Source organism: Taudactylus pleione, unplaced genomic scaffold (assembly GCF_031769625.1).
Source record: "Taudactylus pleione unplaced genomic scaffold, aTauple2 ptg000070l, whole genome shotgun sequence".
NCBI lineage: Eukaryota > Metazoa > Chordata > Amphibia > Anura > Myobatrachidae > Taudactylus > Taudactylus pleione.
The window spans coordinates 13488540-13513976 of record NW_028284472.1 but is presented as its reverse complement, the minus strand read 5'-3'; the positions used below and the strand labels follow the sequence as shown (position 1 = coordinate 13513976).

Here is a 25437-nt window from a genome sequence, read left to right as displayed (position 1 = left end):
AGATTTGGGTTGGGTATGGTAGACGGGACAGTCGAGATGCCGGCTGTAAAAAGACCAACAGCGGCTCAGAATCCCGACAGGGGCTTGGTAAGTATCCTAACCCTCAGGGGCGTTTCTAGAGAGGAGGGGGCCCGTGTGCAGTCTCCGACATGGGCCCCCTCCTCTCTGGCCGGCAGCGCACTGAGCTGTGCGCAGCCAGTGCCGGAGTTATAGACTCTGGGCACTAGAGTGTGCCCAGAGTCTATAATGTATGCACAGGTCACCGGGAAAATGGCCGCGACTGCCATTTTCCCTGTACTGCGCATGCGCAAACGACGGGAAAATGGCCGCCACCATTTTCCAATCGTTTTATGGCGCCGGACCCCCGCGCCGACGTGGGACTCTGGAGAGGTAAGTAATATTATGGGTGCAGGGTGTACGGTGTGGGGCCCCCCTGGACCCAGGGGCCCGTGTTCCTCGCACACCCTGCACCCATTATAGATACGCCCCTGCTAACCCTCCCCCTTCTCCTTTTAACACTAACCCTCCCTTACTGCATCCTAATCCTGAACTCTAACCCCCCTAGTTAGTGCCTAAGCCTAACCCTCCCCCCTTTGGTGCCTAACCCTAATATACTTACGATCGGGATGCCGGCTGTCGGGATTCCAGCGTCAGCATCTCAACTGATGTCGGGATTCCGGCGCTGGTGTTTAGGCCGCAGGTCAGGATTCCGATGTCGGGATTTTGCCCGCCGGCATCCCGATCATAAGTAAACTGACTACATCCCTAAGATTTTGAGTCGTTCTTTGAGGATTTTTATTAACTGTTCTTGAGTTGCAATCCCCCAGAAAATAACCCCTGATGTCCCATTAGTGTTTGGGTCTGCACCTCTTGAAGGTCATTTATTAACCAGTTACACGCACGGTGCGGTAAATATATGTGTTTAGGTAATTGTGCTCTCTGTATTCATCTGCGCTCCAATGACAATAAATGAGGGACTAGGACTGGCTTATTTCCTTGTGTAGTACACAAACGATAACATGGTCATTGCACTGTGCCTACGCTTACATTGTCCCCTCAGTCCTTTCGTTTCTCGGTCCTCGAGATCTACCAACAGTTCACGTTTTCCAGGTCACCCAGCAGGTGCACAGGTGTAGTCATTACTCACTGACACATTTTGAAAGATCCACAGGTGGAGCTAATTATTTCACTTGTGATTCTGTGAGGAGACCTGGAAAATGTGAACTGCTGGTAGCTCTCGAGGACCGAGTTCGGCCACCCCTGTTCTAAGATATTGCCCGTTACACTCAGTACATTATTACAGTACTTGTCCTGTAAGTAAGAGGGTTCCGTGTCCTCTTGTCTTATGTGTGGAAATATACTGTATAGAAACCAGCTGTAATGGGGCTGCCATCAGGAATCGTGGGGCTCAGTACAAGTAAATCATGCAGGATGTAGTCCGTAGTATAGCCGCGGGTCGCAGGTCATGCCACGGGCCCCCTTCACTATTCAGGCCCCTTACATGTGCCCTGGCTGATGGCAGCCCTGGTAACAACACATTGCATTATGCCCATACAGTCAGGTGCATAAATATTGGGACATTGACAGAATTTTCATATTTTGGCCTCTATTCACCACCACAATGGCTTTGAAATGAAACAAACAAAATGTGCTTTAACTGCAGACTTTCAGATTTAATTTGAGGGTAATTACATCTAAATCAGGTGAACGGTGTAGGAATTACAACGGTTTCTATATGTGCCTCCCACTTTTTAAGGGGCCAAAAGTAATGGGGCAAACTAAACAATCCTAATTCTAACTTTCACTTTTTAATACTTTGTTGCAAATCCTTTGCAGGCAATTACAGCCTGAAGTCTGGAACGCATAGACATCACCAGACGCTGGGTTTCATCCCTGGTGATGCTCTGCCAGGCCTCTAATGCAAATGTCTTCAGTTCCTGCTTGTTCTTGGGGCATTTTCCCTTCAGTTTTGTCAAGTGAAATGCATGCTCAATCGGATTCAGGTCAGGGGATTGACTTGGCCATTGCATAACATTCCACTTTTTAGCCTTAAAAAACTCTTTGGTTGCTTTTGCAGTATGCTTCGGGTCATTGTCCATCTTCACTGTGAAGCACCGTCCAATGAGTTCTGAAGCATTTGATTGAATATGAGCATATATTATTGCCCGAAACACTTCAGAATTCATTCTGCTGCTTTTGTCAGCAGTCACATCATCAATAAATACAAGGGAACCAGTTCCATTGGCAGCCATACATGCCCACGCCATGACAGTACCACCACCATGCTTCACTAATGAGGTGGTATGTTTTGGATCATGAGCAGTTCCTTCCCTTCTCCATACTCCTCTTCCCATCACTCTGGTACAAGTTGATCTTTGTCTCATCTGTCCATAGGATGTTGTTCCAGAACTGTAATGGCTTTTTTAGATGTTGTTTGGCAAACTCTAATCTGGTCTTCCTGTTTGTGTGGCTCACCAATGGTTTACATCTTGTGGTGAACCCTCTATATTCACTCTTGTGAACCCTTCTCTTGATTGTTGACTTTGACACATATACACCTACCTCCTGGAGAGTGTTCTTGATTTGGCCAACTGTTGTGAAGGGGTTTTTCTTCACCAGGGAAATAATTCTTCTGTCATCTACCACAGTTGTGTTCCGTGGTCTTCCGGGTCTTTTGGTGTTGCTGAGCTCTCTGGCGCGTTCTTTCTTTTTAAGAATGTTCCAAACAGTTGATTTGGCCACACCTAATGTTTTTGCTAACTCTCTGATGGGTTTGTTTTGATTTTTCAGCCTAATGATGGCTTGCTTCACTGATAGTGACAGCTCTTTGGATCTCATATTGAGAGTCGACAGCAACTGATTCCAAATGCAAATGTCACACCTAGAATCAACTCCAAACCCTTACCTGCTTAATTGATGATGAAATAACGAGGGAATAGCACACACCTGTCCATGAAATAGCTTTTGAGTTGATAGTCCCATTACTTTTGGTCCCTTAAAAAGTGGGAGGCACATATAGAAACCGTTGTAATTCCTACACCGTTCACCTGATTTGGATGTAATTACCCTCAAATTAAATCTGAAAGTCTGCAGTTAAAGCACATCTTGTTTGTTTCATTTCAAAGCCATTGTGGTGGTGAGTAGAGGCCAAAATATGAAAATTCTGTCAATGTCCCAATATTTATGCACCTGACTGTATATATTCCGCACTACTTACACATTGACGCACGTTGGACTTTTCCCGCTAGTTAAAACCAAGACCTGCGCACATTTTGTTGGGGTTTGGTTTTTAGGGACTACTTCCGTGACCTTGATGTATTTTAGTAGTAACTGCGAACAACGCTGGTCTTCCGCCAGATCCACGTGCCGGATCTGCACTTTGAATACTGTCATCTTGACACCTATGTAGCTGAAATATCTACACACAGTGAATGTAAAGGCTGCTCTGCTATATCATGGTGGCTTTTCCAGCTCCGCTGTATAAATGATCCTGTTCCCCGGTCTGTCTCCCATCTCTGTGTTTTGTAGTAGTTACACATTTTCTACTCTTTTTTTTTCTGTGTTTCAACATGAAGCCACTAAAGGGCCATTTACAAGTACAAAGACTAAATGAAATGTTCCAGGAGTCTTTTGAGTGGCAGAAAGCGATTTTCAGCCGGCAGCGTTCCTGACAACAGGCTAATCACAGGGATACGCCGACACGAAGCTCACAATAGCGACGTCTGCTTTCAGTCCTACGTGCTCCAATGATCTACTGTGGGATATAGTGCTGGCTAGTGACACACAACCCAGTCATTATTTCCATGCGGAGACCCGGAGCCGCACGGCAATGAAGTACGGGAGACTTGGATATACAATACCCATCCTGCCAATTACATCACATCACTAAAGGTTCCGTGGTGACATCCAGCAATCACACTATGGGCCAGTTAATCTGCTTTACTAAAAAACAACAACATAGTATTAACAAGGCATCTGCACGTTATCAGAATTGTAGCACGCAAATACGTTCAGGAGCTCACAGTAAATATACATTGGCGCAGTCTGTATTTACTATAGTACTAATAATAATCTCAATTGTCTTAAAGGAACATGGACATATATATATATATAATTAAAATAGCTCAACACTAAGAAAACATTAGAAAATCATATGTTAATGGGCAGGATGCTGACGCTATCTCATGCTACAAGATTATATGATTATATATAGCATTTGAACTAGGTCTTCAAGTGGGATACATTCAGTATCTCAACAAAAGAGATGCCGGTGGTCAAAATGCCAACGCTGGAATCCCGACACTTGTCAGAATCCCAGCGCTGGCATCCCAAAGGTAAGTAGTGGGGTTAGGGGGAGGATTAGGGATAGGGGTTGGGGTTCGGCACTAGGGGGAGGTTTAGGCAATTAAAGGGGGACGGTTACGTTTAGGGTACAGGGAGGGGGAGGTTAGGTTTAGGCACTAGGGGGAGAGTTAGATTCAGGCAACTGGGCGGGGAGGCTTAGGGAGAGGGTTAGGATACTGACCGACAGGTATCCGTATCCTAACCTTGTCGGGATGCTGGCGTCGGGATTTTGACCACCGGGATCCTGAGCGCTGGCGACCCGTACCCATCGTACCCATCGCCTTAATAGTCAGGGCCTGGTTCACACTTGCTTACTCTCCCAGAGCGGGCAGGAGAAAAAACAGGCAAGTTTCACTGCCAGCCTCCTAACATAGGGGTGGGGGGCATGAAGCGATTCACGCTGAATCACATCATCATAGCAGGGTCGGGGCCACGATAATACCTGTAATATCTCCTGCCATGCCCCCCCTATGACTCGGCACTGCTCCCCCCCTGCTGTGCCGACCTGACTGCCATATGACGGCAAGCAAGGCCTGATTCAGAGATCTACTGTACGCAGTGTTGATGTTTGCGCAGTTCAGCAATTATCGGTGGTCTGTGCACGTGTCTGTGCCGCACTGCGCACGCCTCAAGTTGCTTTTTCGTTGTCGCTCGCAGTGAGGATTCATTCGCAAAGTGATTCACAGGCAGGGGAGTGTTTGTGGGTGGCGACAGGAAGGGTGGTGACTAAAATGCAGGCGTTTTTTTTTTCATCCCATATGCAGTAAATATCTTGGTTACCGAAGCCATTTTGCGCGTCCCTTAGGGTTACTCAGAAGTATGAAGTACGCCGCGTGAAGCCGTCTGTGGTCGCCTCAATAAAAGTCCCAGCGACTACGACATTTACATATTCTCGCTCAGCTGCTCCGTAGACACAATCATAAGCACGGTGGCATTGGCGGCCATCTCTGGATATGGCTGTTGGACGTTCAGCATTAGTGGAGCCTGTTCGTCTTGTCTGAAGAAGTCCGCATACATAAACCAAATGAGAATCATACTCTGACCATGTTTACCAGCATGGCTGATAATCCATCGACTGCAGCAGAACTATTATTGTACTGAGGAGGCCTCGTCTCCTGAGGCTCAGTGCACTGGGCCCTCTGTCTCGGCCTGCCTAGTTACAGGGGTGCAGCATCTGACAACCAGCAACCCCATTGTCACAGGCAATCAAACAGTGCATGTCCTCCCCTGCGGACCTGATGAAATTGCTGTGGGCTCAGTTTTATTAGGCATGATTATCACAGAGTATTTGCCACCTAACTACAGTGACATTGGAGGCAGCCATTTTGTGGGTTGAACCAATTTTCATGAATATTAAATACCTGCCTGTGCCTTATAGACCAGTACCTCATCAACATTAGGCGTGCCTGCCTCAGTGATGCATCTGGCTCCTAGAGCGTAGATCGGCTGCACTCACATAAATGTTGCTTCATCCCACAAAATGGCTGCCTCCTGTAGGAGACAATGGTGGTCAATATGTTTGAGAGTTGTTTTTTTTTTTTTCATTTTTGGTATCTTTTCTCTCTGCAGGCCAGAAGTACGAACTTCATGCAGGAACAGAGTCCACCCCCAGTGTTGTCGTCCATGTGTGTGACAGTGACTTGGAGGAGGAAGAAGACCCAAAGCTTTTACCCAAACCTCGAATCATCCCAACGCGGCGCCCGGCTTTGCCCCCAACCAAGTCCATGTGATATGTTTCCATAGCCAGCAATGTTAATCCTTATGGCACAGATGTTTTTCCTCTTTTCTTCCTTTAGAAAGTAGGATTTTCTCATTTTTATAGGGATGTTATTGCCACGCGGTAATATGAGCACATGACCATATGGAAGCCGTAGCTATATCACCATGAACGGGCTCTGTGCCTGAAGACACCGCAATCTTACAAGTCCCTTCCGCTACTGTACAGAACGTGTTGTTACAGGACGGGATTTCTGTATTGAAATACAGTAACGCATCAGAAAGGCAAAAAAAGAATATTGGTACCACTCGTTAACACCAATGCATTGATGCGTTATTGATGCTTTGATGCGCTATTGATGCACTTAGCAGAGCTTGCAGAGCCAGATAGAAAGTGCAGCATTTTTGCTAACGCACTGTAGCACCTCTATACTCCCAACACAGGGGGGAGCGAGCACTGCTAAGGACAGGGAATTCTAAAGTGATGTGGTTTAAGCACTAATTAGAGAATTCAAATGCATTGGTGCAAACGAGCCTTTCCTAATTGTTGTGTTTATTGTTTGCTCACCAGGTTGTGAGGCGCAGACACAACCATTGTTACACCCATTGTTTTGTAAAGTTAAATTGTGTTTTTCGTGCCCTGAAAGTGGACCAGGCCCCCTGTACACAGCGGACGTGGCCTTCGTATGAACCAGTGCTCCACCTATCCATTTGCTAGGAGTTAGTGACCGTGCCTCTGGGCCTGATTCAGAGCCGGACGCTATTTGTGAACGGTCGTTCAGAAAATAGAGCGCTTGCTCTTTGCGGTCTGTTGACGCCTCTATGTCTGAGCGAGTGAACGAAACATGCGCTCGCTATTTTGTAAAGACGCCCCCTGGCCATTCGCATCATACGTCATCTCCGCTATTTATTAGATTAATCGAGTACATCAAAAGGCGTCTGAACTGCTCGCAGTGCTTGTGGTAGGTTTTACTTCCCGCAATCACTGCGAGCAGTTCAGGCTAAAAGACAACTAAGTGACGTGGTCGATGACGCTGCTTTGTTAATTATGCACACCCTTAAAACGCCCGTTTTGACCATTTGGCACGCCTGCGTTCGGATCTCCACTCCCCGTTTTCAAGCACCTTCCCCTGTTACCACCCACATACGCCTCATTCTGTCACTCAAAATAGCAGGCCCTCGCTGTTTTGCGAGCGCACGATTTCCTACCGCAATGACTGGTTGGCGCATTACGACCCATACGCATGTGCAGATGTGCGAACATCGCTCAGAGCGAACGAGCGGCCGCTTACGAGCGGCTCTGAATCAGGCCCTCAGTGTGTAGTAAATGGATAAGCTGAAATGTTGGTCCATAAAAGCCTTTCTCTGCAGCAGGGAGGTTACCAGTCCAATTTACCGATCACTGAATGGTGATAGAAAGAGAACCGGGTGGTTGTTCTGGCTGCCCCAGCGGAAATACCAGCAGTTATATTTAATGTCTGATTTTTATTTTCCAGTAGTAATTAAATGTATGAGACCATCTGTTTCACTCTCTGTGTAGGGAAACACTTGTATATATCTATTTACTAATCAGCACAAAGATGAGTGGGATTCCTGTGGAAAGGTATGTCGAATCCGCACAGGAAACATTTTTATTTAGAATTTGATATAAAACCAACCTAATTAGTAGAGAGGTGTATGTATTACAAATAGACCCAATTTAAGTATGGTTGGTGGTGCACCACATAAAAAGTACAGTACACTTTGTCAAATGATCCAGCACTCACTTTAAAAGTTGAGTGGGAGTCAGACCGCGTGGGTCACCTTGCTGCACAAGCACCGTCCACATCCACAAAGAATTATTTTAATATACACTTCCCAAAAAATACAAACGGTGACCTGTAAACTTCACAAAAGATAAAGTAGTACCTCTTTAAATGTGGACATTTATTGTCAGCATTGACCCAATGTCTTATCCTAATTAAAAATTAACCTTACAATATGCTTAGATGAGATGATTTTAAAATCTAGGTGTTTTCTGTATTTCCTAAACAATTTGTATACTAGGGGGTAAATTTACTAAAGTGATAGTTTTTAGAAGTGAGTTTTAAAAGTGATGTTGCCCATAGCAACCAATCTGATTCAAGCTATTATCTTCTAGAAGGTGCTAGTTAAATATTAAGTAGAATCTGATTGGTTGCTATGGGCAACATCATTTTTAAAACTGACTTCTAAAATCGCTCACTTTAGTAAATTTACCCTTGGTAGTTTTTGCCACCTTCTAGCTATACTTACCCCTATTGCCGGTGTAAGTAGATCTCCTCTCCTGGTGGTCTGTCCTGTCTTGCTCCCCCGCTCTCAGTGCTCATGGCGGAAACAGGACAGATCACAGTCAATCATTACATAGATCATGCAGGGCACACATAGCGCTATTGGGGCTATATTGGACAATTGAGCAGATATTGCAGCATTGAAACAACCTCTGCCCCCCGACGTAAGTCCAAAGGAAATTGTTTGGATCTTTGTCGGACATGTTAGTAAGTGAAATCGGGCAGATCTTATCCAATAGGGTCACTTACGTGTGCGGTAGTCGCGTTGATATTGACCCTCTTGCCTGGTGCTTGCTCTTAGTCATAAGATCTCTGCCCAGGACCAACTGAAAAATCGTCACAAAACACGTACCCTATTACGTTCCCCCCATTGTCTGCTCCCATATAGCCTCTTGGTCAGGGCCGCAACTAGGGGGGGGGCTAGAGGTGCACGTGCACCGGGTGCCGGAATGCAGGGTGTGAAAAAGGGATGACTCACCGTGGCTTGGGGGCTGTAGAGTCAGAAAACGGCCATCCAAAAATGGCCGTCGCCAAGGAGGAGACAGATGCTAGAGGTCTTTACTGGACCTCTAGTGTCTGTTAGGCCAGTGCAAGTGCCGGGAGAAGATGCTGAAAGCTGCATCTTCTCCCGTGAAACCCCTGGCAACGAGCATAAATCCCATGGCAACGAGCATGTAACCCCTGGCAATGAGCATAAACCCCATAGCAATGAGCATGAATCCCTCTGGCAACGAGCATGAAACCCTCTGGCAACGAGCATGAAACCCCCTGGCAATGAGCATAAAACCCCTGACAACGAGCATAAAACCCCTGACAATGAGTGGGTAATTTTAAAGTAATTAGAAGCCTTACTGTGGGGCATATAATGGTGCCGGGCAAATATGTAAGTGGCACTTTGGTAATAGGCATTACAGTGTGTGGCACAATGTGTAATGGGCATTATTGTGTGTGGAATAATGTAAGTCACTATTCCAGGGACGTTTGACTAGTGCACTGCCTTATGGAGAAGCAAGGACAAAATCCAGGCATGGGAAGGGAGGGGGCGCAAAATTGCTACCTTGCACCGGGTGACAGATATCCTAGTTTCGGCCCTGTCTTGGTGAGGAACTAGACCGTTTGCTGTACTGAGGAGCCTGTCTTGTGTCACATGTGAACAATGTATCGCTGCAGAAATTGCGTGCTGTGTCCTAGGCGCGTTATCCCTCCCGTGTGACGCCACCTTTAAACATGAAGCTCAAACTTGGTCAACTTGTTCCTCTCCAGCAAATCGGCTTTGCTGAAACAAATGTCTCACACCGATTATTATTATAAAGATAATAAACTAATTCAATATTAATTAACACATCCACTCTAATTACCTTTTATTTATTAGGTAAAATGACAAAAAAAAAAAAATCTGTTTGTAGAAATAAATTGTTGTAAAGCGACGCAAATTGTTTTCAAATAGATCATAACTGGTGCATTTAAAGGACCTCACACGGCGGGGACAGCCATTTTGTGGGTATATAAAAACATTAGAATACAGTAAAATGACAAGGGAGCATTTGGTCATAAATGGCGGTCACAGACTTTCTCTGTGTCACTGGGAACTATTGAGAATATTGGCTGGATTATGATTCGCTATTGGCCCAGCCCACCAAATGATCAACTTCACGGTGAAGCCATTTTGTATTTCAGCCATGTCACTGTTTCCTAATGAAATGATTGTCTGCAGTCCTGTACACATTGGTTCGGCCCACATAATGGCTGAGTTCGCTGTGTGTAAGTGACAGGTGCCCTTTAAGACAATCGTACTTGGCTATTGCGCACAACGGGCATATTATGAAAGCAATACGGCCATTTTATTGGCGGTCGCACACAAAACAGTTTGCAGCTGAAAAAAATTGGTCCTTTTCGCCTTTCTTCTGAAAGCAGATAAAAGCTGATCATTTGACAGTAATAATAGTATTCCAGTTCCTTTGCTGTGTAACAATCTTCCAAAAAATAAAAGTAAAAATTAACATTTCTAAAGCAACAACAACAACAACAAAAAAAATGTCATTATCATACTATTACAGGCAGCATGTTCGCAACGTTTCAGCGTAGGAGCAGCGAGTAATAGTGTGGATTTGCTAAAACTTTCATTTCAGTTGTACCACTGGGGTTATGGGCGTCTGAAGTAGTAACCGGACTTCAATATAGCGGCCAGCCAAGCATAAAAGGCAACTTTTAGCATTTGGTCTATATTACGAGGTGAGATACAATCATTATCTGTATTTCTTCGGTAGACACGATAGCGTTCTCTGTTTCGCCATTATACTGTCATGCGCACACCTAACATTTGGCATGTTTCAGATTCTCAGCATGGCAGAAATCATTTTGTGTAAAAAGAAAAACGAGTGGTCAATCTTTGTTACAACAGTACAAGTCTTTGTTAATTACGCACCAACGCATTTCACCGTAGCCTAAATAGAATGCAGATTGTTATTAGATACAGACTAAATGAGTTCAAGCAAATGCATTTTTTTGTACATTTGTATAATCGCCTGAGTATGGTGTTTTGTATAAATTAGTTACAATTTCAGTAGAACAAAAAAAAAATAAACTCTGATTATTTAGCCTGCTTGGCTCAAGTTATTTCAAACCGAGAAGTTGACTTTAATGACAAAAAAAAATACATAGGGCCTGATTCAGAGAGGAACGCTACTGCGATCGCAGCTAGGATTTAGTACACAACGCAACTGCAAAATATTGTAATGGTTGCAAAGATCACCGAGCATAGGGATGCCCACTGAGTACAACGTTGCATACCCGCGTTAATATTGGTAACATCGACATACATCGAGCAGCCATCTTGGCCATGCGGCAGGTCTGACTAATCGCAAACACTGCAGCCCTCACGCTGAGGGCTCTCATGCTGTGTATGTAATCACAAGGGCTAATTTATGCACGCTCATGAAATGGCGTTCAAGCGGTCAGACACGCTTGCATTTTTCTGACCCCCCTCCCTGTTGCCACCCCCAAGCGTTGACGATCTATCACTCACTTTGTGAGTGGAACGAAATCGCATAGCGATTGCGGAGCGTGCGCACTGCGACTTATACGCATACGTAAATATCGCCATTGCGGCCTCTGAATCAGGCCCATAATCCGCAGATCGCAAATTTCTGCGAGGCTACAAAGAGTAATTTACAAAGCTGAGTGGGGTTGTCTGGTAGAACCTATCGAGATTCAAACTTATTCCAGGAGTAACACAATGATTACAGTAAAGCTGGGTACACACTGTGCAATAATCAGCCTGATCAACCAATTCTCGGCTGGTCGGTCTGATATTCGCACAGTGTGTGAACAGCACCCGAGGTCGACGCTTCGTTTGCAAACCATTTGGATTGGCTCCCAACATTAGGAGTGCTGCACAACGGTTGTCAGTCCCGATGAGCCAATAGCAAATGTAATGTGTACCTAAGTGGCCCAACAAAGTGCATTTAAAAACGGCACCTGAAAAAAAAATCTGATTGTTGGTATGTACAGTATACGCACAGGCATGACACTTAGTTACTCACCTGTATGGTATCCAGTTACATGCACTTTCTCCCACCACTACATCCCCCCCCCCCACACCTCCTAATGAAAACCGGAGTCATTCTAAGCCCCGCCCACTTCTATACCCAGTCTTGCCCTATTGCTGGTCTGGAGAGAAGTCTCATCATGGCGCTGTGCTCGGCCCCTCACACACAGAGGGAAAAGGGAGGGATGAAGTTGGAATTAGTGCTAGAGCTGGTCACCCTTAGACCTCCTCCACCTAATAGCACGCCATGGTCTCAACCATCTCGTCTGTATTAAGATAAAATGCACAGTACTAATCATGTTGTTAGCCTGATTTAGTCCATGGTTGAATATTTATGGCATGTTATAAATATTCTGTATAAAATAAGAAATGAGGCGCAGAGGAGGCACACGGCTACCCTGCCTCCATAGGAATAGGTCTTATGTGGTCACAAGTCCAGACATGGTGACGGAATCAGTGCAAGATGGGGGTCAGGATTACAGTATGTCCACACATTATAGTATAACTGGCTACAGTTACATACATGTGACATTATGCTGTCTAACCCTGCTGCCTGTTCTACTAAACTACATACTGTAATATTACTGTCCCCAGCCCCCCCTCACTACTAAACTTCCACACTTTACCTTTACTATATTTTACAGGTTTCTGAACAGATCCCGGCGTTTGATTCTTATTCTGAGATAATATGTTCATGACCGGTTTAAGGAGTCTATTTACTAAGCTTTGGATGCAGAGCAGGTGCCAGATATCTATCTAAGCAAAACTACACAATGCCGCCCCTTGCCCCCTGGGGGTACGGATCCTCGTCAGCCCATCGTTTTGCTGGAAGAAAGTTATGATAATTTATTATAGAATACATGACCGTACTGTTCTGGTGCACACACCTAATGCTGCCTTCTTTAGATAGGGGCTCCTACCATAAAATAATATTGTAGCAAAAGAGATTAAAATAAATTCGTGCAAAAGGCAACCCCTGAGCCCCTCATACAACCACCATGTTTTACATACTGATATTCACAATGATATACAGCATTTATAGCATTGCCGCAAATCCTGTATCGTACAGACAGCATTCCAGTGTCCACCATAGCATGCAGAGAGCATCACAGTGACAATTATACTACACAGATAGCATCCCAGTGACTGCCATACTGTATCCCAGTGACTGCATACTGTACGTATAGCATCCCAATGACCATTATACTGTACATATAGCATCCCAGTGACTGCCATACTGTACATATAGCATCCCAGTGACTGCCATACTGTAAATAAAGCATCCTAGTGACTGCCATACTGTACATATAGCATCCCAGTGACGGCCATACTGTACAGATAGCATCCCAGTGACTGCCACACTGTACAGATAACATCACAGTGACTGTCATACTGTACATAAAGCATCCCAGTGATGGCCATACTGTACATATAGCATCCCAGTGACTGCCATACTGTACAGATAGCATCCCAGTGACTGCCATACTGTACATATAGAATCCCAGTGACCATTATACTGTACATAAAGCATCCCAGTGACGGCTATACTGTACATATAGCATCCCAGTGACTGCCATACTGTACATATAGCATCCCAGTGACTGCCATACTGTACAGATAGCATCCCAGTGACTGCCATACTGTACAGATAACATCACAGTGACTGTCATACTGTACATAAAGCATCCCAGTGATGGCCATACTGTACATATAGCATCCCAGTGACTGCCATACTGTACAGATAGCATCCCAGTGACTGCCATACTGTACATATAGAATCCCAGTGACCATTATACTGTACATAAAGCATCCCAGTGACGGCTATACTGTACATATAGCATCCCAATGACTGCCATACTGTACAGATAGCATCCCAGTGACTGCCACACTGTACATATAGCACAGAGAGCAAGAGAGAAATAAAATAGGTGTCTCCTAGTGCAAATAAAAAAAAACACCAATGTGATTCTATAAATACAATAAATGACGACGTACTACACCGATCATTGGGCAGATCTGAACCACAAATATCTTCAAGGTCTTCAGTGCAAAATTCCCGGACTCTTCCAATTCTTTGCAATACAGCATATCAAAAAAGAAGACAAAGCAGGCATCGTAGACGTAACATATATTCGAAACAAATGTATAAGCGATAAGTATTGCACATACACAAATGTTTTAAAAATGTGTATATATATATATATATCACAAAATCATGACATGCTGCAATGGTACTACAAGTCACATCACATACAGCTAACAAGGTGTGCTGGGTCATGTAGTTCCACTACTACTGGATGGATAGACACAGGCAATTGACACTCCCAGACTTGCAGACCCCCAGCCTGCTCACCTCTAGAATACGCTGCTGCTGACCGGGTATGGTTTATTATTTACATTCCTACAGCTGCAGGGCTGGGCTCACATACAATCTGGTAGCCGCGGGCGCAGCCCAAATTGTGGTGACATGCACCATGCGGTGCATGTATAACATGCTGTCTGCCAATGGGGGAGGAGGAGGGACCCAGGGCGGCTGCAATATTCTTAGTCCCGACGCCCAGCCAGCCTGACAGTTTGCTAAACTGTATTTTTTGGGGGCAGAACAGTGGCGACTGCAGCTGATTAGACACGACCGTAGCCAATGCAATGACATTTTTCGTTTAGTTTTGCCATTTGTAGACTCAGCAGCGCCCTCTATTGGCTGGCGCCCTTAGGCAGCTGCCTCATGGTAGTAGCGTCAGCTCTGCTTGGATGGAGATAAAGTGAACGCAGATAAAGTACCAGCCAATCAGCTCTTAACTACCATGTCACAGGCTGTGTCTGAAAAGTGACAGTTAGGAGCTGATTGGCTGGTACGTTATCCCCATCTACTTTATCTCCATCCAAGGCTTAGTAAATAGACCCCTAAACCTTGTACATTCTGCCATTTCCTATCAAACTCATGAATTGGAGAAACTGTGCCATTGTGTGGCTATAAGACATAACAGAGGAGATTCCAGGATTGTCACTATGCAAGGTTCCTAGGCATCCTAGGCAATGCTTCACCCTACCGCCTGGTCCACACATATGCAGAGGACTATAAGTTCTGGCTAAGCGTCCTATTTAATCTCGTATCGAAAAAGAAAGAAGGTCTAGTTCCATTTTTGTAGAGAAATAAAAAATAGATAAAAAAAAGCTAGCCTGCTATCCTATCTGTAAGCATATGACCAGGAAAAGTGCACTTAGATTCCATTTAAATTGATTTTTTTCTCAATTTTTTCCCTGTGTGTATAAATACAATAATTCCAGAATATTCCAAAATATATTCCCTTTATTAAACGACGACTCCTGCACATTACTTGGCTGCAAAACCATAAATTAAAAGGGAAAAATATCTCCATCTCCTTCTCTCCTCCTGCACAGTACTTGGGTTATGAAAATATAATATCTCCCTCAGGGGTGGTGTGAGAGGAGAGATCCCATGTGCAGACTCTATTTGTGCCCCCTCCTCTCTGCGGCATTGTAGGCTCTGGCATGAGCAGGTCTCCGGGTCTTGACTGTGCTGTGAACTTTGTTATTTAAACAGTGAAGCTCTGGACTTGTATTTTCTCATTTATACAGGTTTTATGGTGTGGTGATGCCACCTCAAGCCCAGCGGCTTCCCTAGTGCTGAGCATAAGATACGGCAGCATTTTCCTTACATTTCAAACATATCCTCCTTTTACCAAGCTCTCACACATGTACAACCACCCGGCATACACTAAGCTCATATGTAGTGACTGCACTCCACATAGCGTTACTCACACCTGCTGCTCACTCTCATTCTGCAGCTCTCCTCATAGGGCTTTATGTAAGGTAGGGGTCTATTTACTAAGCCTTGGATGGAGATAAAGTCGACGAAGATAAGGTGCTAGCCAACCAGCTCCTAACTGTCATTTTTCAAACACAGCCTGTGACATGGCAGTTAGGAGCTGATTGGTTGGTGCTTTATCTCTGTTCACTGTATCTCCATCTAAGGCTTAGTAAATAGACCCCACAGTCTATTATCTATCTCGTATGTATCTCATATCTATCGATCTATCTATCTCATTATCTATCTATCTCATATCTATCTATCTCGTATCTATCTATCTATCTCATATCTATCTATCTATCTCATTATCTATCTCATTATCTATCTCGTATCTATCTATCTATCTATCTATCTATCTATATATCTATCTCATATCTATCTATCTATCTATCTATCTATCTCATATCTATCTACCTATATCTATCTCATGTCTATCTATCTCTCTCTCTCATATCTATCTATCTATCTATCTCATATCTATCTATCTCATATCTATCTATCTACCTATCTCAGGGCCAAACGCAGGATTCTCAGGGAGGGGTTTCCATTATAGATGTCTACACACACACACACATATATAAGTAGGTGCGCGCGACAGAGGCCCCCAGTAGTAGTCCTCCCTTATGTAGTGCCCCCAGTAGTAGTCCCCTCCCTATGCAGTGCCCCTTATATACTGCCACCAGTAGTAGTCCTCTCCCTATGCAGTGCCCCTTATATACTGCCCCCAGTAGTAGACCCACCTATGCAGTGCCTTATGTGGTGGTCCCCCCTCTGCAGTGCCCCTTATATAGTGCCCCAGTAGTGCCCCCCCAGCAGTGCCAGAGCCCCCAGTAGTGGTCCCCCATATGCAGTGCCACTTATATTGTACCCCCAGTAGTATTCCCCCCTATGCAGTGCCCCTTACATATATAATGAAAAATACACAAAAAAAAAACACTTACCCGAATCCCCGCTCCTGTGCCCGCCTCCGTCCGTGAGCCAGATGGTGTAGCCCGGCTCCGGCAATGCTTCCTTCTGTCTAGCTCCCTCTGGGAGGGCTGTGTGCATGGCGCACAGCCCGTCCACTGCCGATTCAGCTGCCAGCACTTCCGCGTCAGGTGGTATGAAAGCCACTGACGCGGAAGCGCTGACATCTGAACTGGCAGAGGCCTGGCCAGGCAGCGCCGAGCAGCCGATCGTGGGTGGCCCGGGGATGGTGCAGAGAGGGAGACAAGGCTGTCTCCATCTCTGAATGAAAAAAAAATATTGGTTGGTCAGGGGGGGGTTTCTGGGTACTTAGAAACCCCCCCTCCGTGCGCTAGTGTATCTATCTATCTAATATCTATCTATCTATCTATCTATCTATCTATCTCATATCTATCTATCTATCTATCTATCTATCTCATATCTATCTATCTTAAATCTATCTATATATCTACCTCATATCTATCTATCTTAAATCTATCTATCTCATATCTATCTATCTATCTATCTATCTATCTATCTATCTATCTATCTATCTATCTATCTATCTATCTATCTATCTCATATCTATCTATTTTAAATCTATCTATCTATCTCATGTCTATCTATCTATCTATCTGTCAGGACTTTGACTATTTCAGTACATAAAGATAAACTACACTTGCCGAAGTTCCATTGTGGTCGTTGGAGGATCTATCCTGGTTGCTGGCGTTCATCACACGCAGTGTGCAGAGAGTTAAAGTGATCATCTGTTTCTTAGGTGTCGTCAGGTTGTTGGATTCCTTGATTGCTTATTATTCCAAACCTGATTCTATTTGGGTCACATGTACTGAACTTCCTATGGATCACAGACCTCTAGTATAAAGCCTGTTACTATCTATGCCTCATTGTCTGTGCAACGTTACTTTCAGGTCTTCCTTGGACTCCTGCCAGATCCCCGCTGTGCCTGGTGTATGCTGTGGACCTCGCTACATTCCTGCTCGTGTTCCGGTTCAAGTTCTGATACAAGTTATCAACTGCACTACAGAGCTCAGCATTGCCATCGTCTTTCCGTTGTTATCCTGCTCTATTACTGCTATTCCATTCTACTCTACACTATTTGGTTTACTTGTTATAATTGACTCAAACGGACACTGGGGTTACTTCTTCTACAGTTGTCAACTGCACCGTTACAGTCTATCCTCATCAGAACCCCATCACATCGCAGGCCTCAACCCTGCTCCAGACCTTCATCCTGCTGCAGGGCTCAACCCTGCTCCGGACCTTCATCCTGCCACAGGGCTCAACCATGCTCCAGACCTTCATTACGTCGCAGGGCTCAACCCTGCTCTGGACCTTCATTACGCCACAGGGCTCAACCCTGCTCCGGACCTTCATCACATCGCAGGGCTCAACCCTGTTCCGGACTCTCATCGCGTCTCAGGGCTCAACCATGTTCTGGACCCTCATTACGTTTCAGGGTTCAACCCTGTTCCGGATCTTCATTACGTTTTAGGGCTTAACCTCTTTCTGGATCTTGTTACATCTCATGGCTCAACCCTGTTCCGGACCTCCATCGCGATACAGGGCTCAACCCTGTTATTGACCTCCATTCTTTCCTGAGGCCGTAGCCTCATGTCGGACTCTGGGTTTCACCCCACACCAGTTCAGTGTGTACTTTGAACTTTGTTTCTCACATGAGCATACCCCTGCACCTGTTAGTGTATGTCATGAACTTTGTGTTATTGAGATTTAATGTGGAACTTTGCCATACAGTTTTTGTTCTTGAATAAATTCTATTTACTTTTATTTTGTGCTAGTGATATTTCATGGAAAGGTCATTCCTAAATCCACCTCAGTTCATACTACCTGGTAAGCCTGACTCTTCCCAGGATTCTCAAGTGTCTGTAGCCGTGACAGTTTGCACAGAAATAAAAATGAACCCGGATCTGGAACAGGCTACTGGGGTACAGGTGCTCCAGGGTTTGACCGCCCGTCTGGAAGTACAGGAAAATACACAAGTTCAAGTTTTGCAATGTCTACAGGATCTTTCTATACGTTTGGATAAATGTAAGATTCCTGCTACGAATGCATCAGTGGTTTCTGCTTCTCATTTAAGTCTACCGACTCCAACCTCTTATGACGGTAATCCAAAAACCTGCAGAGGATTTCTCAACCAATGTGAGATTCACTTTGAGTTGTTACCGCAAAGTTTTTCCACCCCTCGTATTAAAGTGGCTTATATAATGTCATTATTGTCTGGTACTTCTCTCGTATGGGCCTCTCCTTTATGGGAGAGAAATGATGCTTTAATGTCTAATTACCAAGCTTTTTATTTCTACTTTTAAGAGGATATTTGACGAACCCGGAAGATCAGTGGCCGCGTTTGTGGACATTATGCGATTGAAACAGGGAACATCTCCAGTTGGTCAGTATGTGGTTCATTTTCAAACTATAGCAGCAGAACTTAAGTGGAATAATGAAGCATTAAGAGCAGCCTATTGGAATGGTCTTTCTGAGAAACTTAAAGATGAGTTAGAGACTCGGGATCTTCCTGAGAATTTGAATGAGTTGATTTCATTGACTATTAAATTGATTTGCGGATGCGAGAAAGAGGGGTTCAGAGGAGTCGTAGCGAGCATACTAAAATTTCTCTTCCCCAGTCTCGTTCCTCTCATGGTACAACTGATGAACCTATGCAAATTAATAAATGTAAGTTATCTGAAGTAGAGAAGCAACGTAGGAGGCATTCTAATTTGTGTTTGTACTGTGTGTCCTCTGAACATTTTTTGGCTAAATGTCTAATAAGGCCGGGAAACAGTCGTCCCTAGTTGATGGAGGGGAAGTCAAACTAGGGGTTCTCTCAAAGAATTTCCCCAAAAAGGATCGTTTAATCTCTGTTTGTATTCCTGATTTTGGTTCTTCGTGTCGAGTGTTTTCTACTTTGGTAGATTCTGGAGCAGCTGGCAACTTTATTTCGTCTTCATTGGTTCAAAAGTTGCAGATTCCTGTTGTCAGATTATCCCGTTCACTTTCCCTCTCTGCAGTGAATGGGACTAGGATTTCTAATGGATATGTTACGCATCAAACAAAGTCTATGAAGCTGAGATTTGGAGCTTTGCATGAAGAAAGTTTAGAGTTGTTGGTATTACCTACTACTATGTATTATATAGTACTTGGTTTACCATGGTTAACGCTTCATAACCCTCATATTGATTGGACTTGTTCTCAAATCCTTTCTTGGAGTCCTAAATGCAGCTAAATTGTTTGATTCCTGTTGTACGATTGGCTGAAGTAAAAGTAGATGTTCCACCTTCTCTCCCACAGCCTTATCATGAGTTTGCCGATGTCTCTTCTGAACAGGTGGCAGACGTACTTCCACCGCATCGTCCTTGGGATTGTCCTATTGAACTTATTCCTGGTAAAGTGCCACCCAAAGGTCGAGTATACTCTCGAAACTCAAGCCATGTCGGAGTATTTGCAAGACAACCTGCGGAAGGGGTTCATCAGGCCTTCCTCGTCTCCCGCTGGAGCGGGATTCTTTTTTGTAAAGAAATAAGATGGCGGACTTTGTCCATGTATCGACTTTCGAGGTCTAAATGAGATCACGGTAAAAAATAAATATCCTTTGCCTCTTGTTACAGAGCTGTTCGACAGAGTCAAGGGGTCTCGACTGTTTACTAAACTTGACTTAGGGGGAGCTTATAATTTGATCAGAATTAAGGAGATGAGTGGAAAACTGCGTTTAATACGCGAGATGGTCATTATGCCTTTTTGGCTTATGTAATGCTCCCGCAGTGTTCCAGGAGTTTGTGAACAAAATTTTCTGAGATATACATTATCAGTTTGTTTTTGTTTATCTTGGTGACATTTTAATTTTTTCTGATCGTATTCATGTCAAAGAGGAGGTACTAAGTCGTCTTCGAGCTAATAAGCTTTATGGTAAGATCTCTAAGTGTGTTTTTGAGGTCCCGGTTATACCCTTTTTGGGGTATATTATCTCTGGTTCCGAACTTCAGATGGACCCCGAGAAGCTGAAGGCTATACAAGATTGGGTTTTGCCCACTTCATTAAAGTCTATTCAGAGATTTTTAGGCTTTGCCAATTATTATAGAAAGTTTATCAAAGCATTTTCAACGATTGTGGCCCCAATTTCTGCTATGACAACAAAAGGGTCTAACCCCAAAGTGTGGTCCCCAGAGGCATTGAATGCCTTCCAGACTCTCAAAGATGCATTTTCTGCGGCTTCTATTTTTCAACCTGATGTTGAGAACCCATTTATATTGGAAGTGGATGCGTCCACTTATGGAGTTGGTGCCATTTTGTCCCAAGTGGCCGCAGATGGAAGAACAGTGTCTTGTGGTTTCTTTTCACGAAAGTTTCCAGTGCTGAGAGTAACTATTCCATCGGGGACCAAGAATTATTAGCTATTAAATTAGTGTTAGAGGAATGGAGATATTTGCTAGAAGGTGCAAAGCATCCAATTACCATTTTTACAGATCATAAGAATTTGTTGTATTTGAAGACAGCTCATTGCTTGAACCCACGACAGGCTCCTTGGGCTCTCTTCTTTTTCTCCCGTTTTGATTTTATTCTCAGGTATCGTCCAGGTTCATTGAATAAAAAGGCAGACGCACTTTCTCGCTCAATGTTGGATGAGAAACAATAAAATGAGGATCAAAGGTGCCCTATAATAATCCCTCTGGCCTTTTCTTCAACTTCCATCTCTCCTGATCCTCCTCCTGGAAGGATATTTGTGGCACCTGAATTACGAGGTAAACTCCTTTCTTGGGCTCATAATTCTCGTTTCTCTGGACATCCAGGGGTTCATAAAATGTATTAATTCCTGCAACGTTCATATTGGTGGTCCTCCATGAAAAAAGATATTCAAGAGTTTAAACGTTCTTGTTCTAAATGTGTACAACATAAATCCTCCCGGCAGTCTCCTATGGTCCCCTGCATCCACTACCCATCCCTACCCAACCATGGACCCATCTTTCCATGGATTTTATTACAGATCTTCCCGAATCCAGGGGGTGTACGGCTATTTGGGTAGTGGTGGATCGTTTTACCAAAATGGCCCGTGTTTGTCCTTTGGCACGAATTCCATCAGCCCCCAAACGAGCACAAATTTTTATCAAGGAGATATTCCGTCTTCATGGACTGACATAGTGTCTGATTGTGGTGTTCAGTTTGTTGCTCGTTTTTGGAGGGCGTTATGTTCGTCATTACAAATTAAATTACAATTTTCTTCTGCATATCATCCTCAGTCAAATGGACAAACCGAAAGAGTGAACCAGGATTTGGAGACCTTCTTGAGAATGTATATTTCCTCTTCTCAAGACGACTGGATGGATTTTGTGCCTTGGGCTGAGTTTGCCCATAATTTTCACTATTCGTCTGCTACAGGTGTAAGTCCCTTTTTCGCCAACTGTGGCCGGCATCCTCTAGTTCCTGAGCTTCAATCAGTTCCTACAGTGGACGTTTCGGCAGCCAAAGCTACTCCTTTTCCAGAATTTGGAGACAGGTACATAAGTGTCTTAGGAAAGCCTCTCATAATTATACAATTTTTGCTGATCGAAAACTTTCGGCTGTTCCTAAATATTCTGTCGGTGATCGTGTCTGGTTGTCCACTAGAAATCTTCGACTTACAGTACCCACTATGAAATTTGCCCCCCCAGTATATTGGGCCTTTCCGTATTGTAAAAATGATCAATCCGGTGGCTTGTACAGTAAGTTACAGTTAACTCCAACTATGTGTGTACCTAACTCCTTAATCGGTTTGTACATCTACGTATAACTGACACCTTGAGATTGATAAGATTCTGGATTCACGTAAGCATCAAAATCAGTTGCAATATCTGGTATAATAGCTGCACTACAGAGCTCAGCATTGCCATTGTCTTTCCGTTGTTATCCTGCTCTATTACTGCTATTCCATTCTACGCTACACTATTTGGTTTACGTGTTATTATTGACTCATACGGACACTGGGGTTACTTCTTCTACAGTTGCCAACTGCACTGTTACAGTCTATCCTCATTGGAAACCCATCACATTGCAGGGCTCAACCCTGCTCCAGACCTTCGTTACGTGCATCTCTGTATCACAGCTCTGCACCTCTATATCACAGCTCTGCACCTCTGTATCACAGTCCTGTATCTCTGTATCACAGCTCTGCACCTCTGTATCACAGCTCTGCACCTCTGTATCACAGCTCTGCACCTCTGTATCACAGCTCTACATCTCTGTATCACAGCTCTGCACCTCTTTATCACAGCTCTGCACCTCTGTATCACAGCTCTGCACCTCTGTATCACAGCTCTACATCTCTGTATCACAACTCTACACCTCTGTATCACAGCTCTGCACCTCTGTATCACAGCTCTGCACCTCTGTATCACAGCTCTGCACCTCTGTATCACAGCTCTGCATCTCTGTATCACAGCTCTGCATCTCTGTATCACAGCTCTGCACCTCTGTATCACAGCTCTGCATCTCTGTATCACAGCTCTGCACCTCTGTATCACAGCTCTGCACCTCTTTATCACAGTCCTGTATCTCTTTATCACAGCTCTGCACCTCTGTATCACAGTCCTGTATCTCTTTATCACAGCTCTGCACCTCTGTATCACAGCTCTGCACCTCTGTATCACAGTCCTGTATCTCTTTATCACAGCTCTGCACCTCTGTATCACAGTCCTGTATCTCTGTATCACAGCTCTGCACCTCTGTATCACAGCTCTGCACCTCTGTATCACAGCTCTGCACCTCTTTATCACAGTCCTGTATCTCTTTATCACAGCTCTGCACCTCTGTATCACAGTCCTGTATCTCTTTATCACAGCTCTGCACCTCTGTATCACAGCTCTGCACCTCTGTATCACAGCTCTGCACCTCTTTATCACAGCTCTGCACCTCTGTATCACAGCTCTGCACCTCTGTATCACAGAGTCCTGTATCTCTTTATCACCTTTGAGGCTCTTCTGTTGCCTCAGCCCTCCCTCACTTATGATTTTTTAAATCTGAGATCCGGACTTGCAGCAGACCTGAGCCTCAGAACCCCAGAAGTGATGAAAGCTGGGACTCATTTCGACTAGGAAACCATAAGTTTGAGTGTGTTCAGCTTTCAGGAAAACAAAACTGCACATTTCTACTTTAATGTGGAACAAAACACATCCAAACATTTATACAGCAGGGTTTCTGGTCTTGTTTTTCTGGAGAGTTACAACAGCTCAGAAAATAAAGCAGAAATTACTCGCTGCATGCTGCCGAGTGTTGCCATATTCAGAGTGTTGCCATATTCAGAGTGTTGCCATATTCAGTGGCTCGAACAGACGACCCTCCCAGCAATTATGTATGCTGCAGATTTGTTTATTATTATTATTATTATTACTTTGCCTGTTTACTATCTTTTTTTTAATAAAACTAGATGATTAGAGCAACATATTCCCATTATACAATCTCCTTTGCTCTCAGAATACAAAGACCAGCGGCCACCTTGTGAATATCGTCCAAAAATTTGTGTCCAGTTAATGACGGTAGTCATTTATCTTCTGACAAGATGATGAGGTGTCAGAGGTGCTATTCTAACAATATGGCAATGTGCATTGAGCAACTTAAAACAATTCTCTCTCTCACTGGATAACTAAACCTTAACTTTAAATTAACTTGGGTTTAGTGTACTCCCAAATCCACCCAATTCACTGTTTCATGAATAGGGTGGTCGCATCGTCCCATCTGACGTGCTGCACATCAGATGGGGCGATTCCACGGGTGACACGGTTCTGTTACATTATATATTGCATCGTTACATTGTGTCACTGGGTCGCCTCCTTCCAGTGTGTACCCAGCTTTAGCTATTGGCAGCTACAGAGCTATAGAGAGGGAGGTTAACTGCCATCTAAAGTATAGTTTGCACTGATTCACGCACCTGCCTATCTACCCCGGGTGCAGGGCACCTCTTATTACGACTCGTCAGAGACTAGAAAAAAAAAGGAAACTTGCTGAAAATCAGGATCTAACGAAACAATGACTTCTAAAGATTCAGATCTCGTTGCATAAAACGAGCCACAATATCTAGATGGGTTTATTAGCAGCAACTCTGAGACCTATGGGGGGAATTTGGAATAAAACCAGCGTTACATAAATACGTATGCTCTGTGCACCAACTCTCCCGCCCATATGTGTGTCCGCTACAGGTGTAAATACAAAACATTAGCGGTAACGCTAATACACAATATCGCACTGGTGTCATGTCCCTGCCTCTGATTCTCTGTTTAACTAACCTTCATTGGATCGTAACAGGGAAATAATTCTGAGCAGATGGAGGAGACATCTGTGTTTGTTCTGCTCCACTTCACTGTTGGTGCTTAGATTTCAATGGTTTCCAACTATGCAAGCTGCATATGTCCGGCTGACAGGGTTCTGTGTGTGTAGATAGCAGGAGGCCTCGCTATATAATGGGATGGTAACACCTGTAGCTGGCTGCACTACAAAGAGCTCTATACTCATTCACTGTGAGCAGTCATGTGTCTATTATGGGTTCAGGGCTTACGGTACACAGGGATCCATGGGACAAGGGAGACCCCGCACCGGACTTCCTGCCCCCTGTGGCCCCCCCTATACTTACTACTGCTGCATCATATATCTGAATATTTCACCATAAAGATGGCGACGCAAGAGCAAGTATAGGGGGACACTTACTGCTGGCATAGGGTGGGTGCTGCACAATCGGGGCCCGCTAC

General features: G+C 44.4%; 1 protein-coding gene across 2 annotated transcripts in view; it reads left to right on the top strand.

The window, feature by feature from the left end:
• The window catches only part of RCAN2 (regulator of calcineurin 2), a 285683-nt gene extending 274743 nt beyond the window's left edge, over nt 1–10940 (top strand). For both annotated transcript variants that reach the window (XM_088467262.1, XM_088467263.1), the window contains one exon: nt 5914–10940. In XM_088467262.1, coding sequence (XP_088323388.1) covers nt 5914–6074 — 161 coding nt within the window. In that variant the 3' untranslated portion in view covers nt 6075–10940. The remainder of the gene's footprint in view (nt 1–5913) is intronic.
• The last annotated feature ends 14497 nt before the right edge of the window (nt 10941–25437 follow it).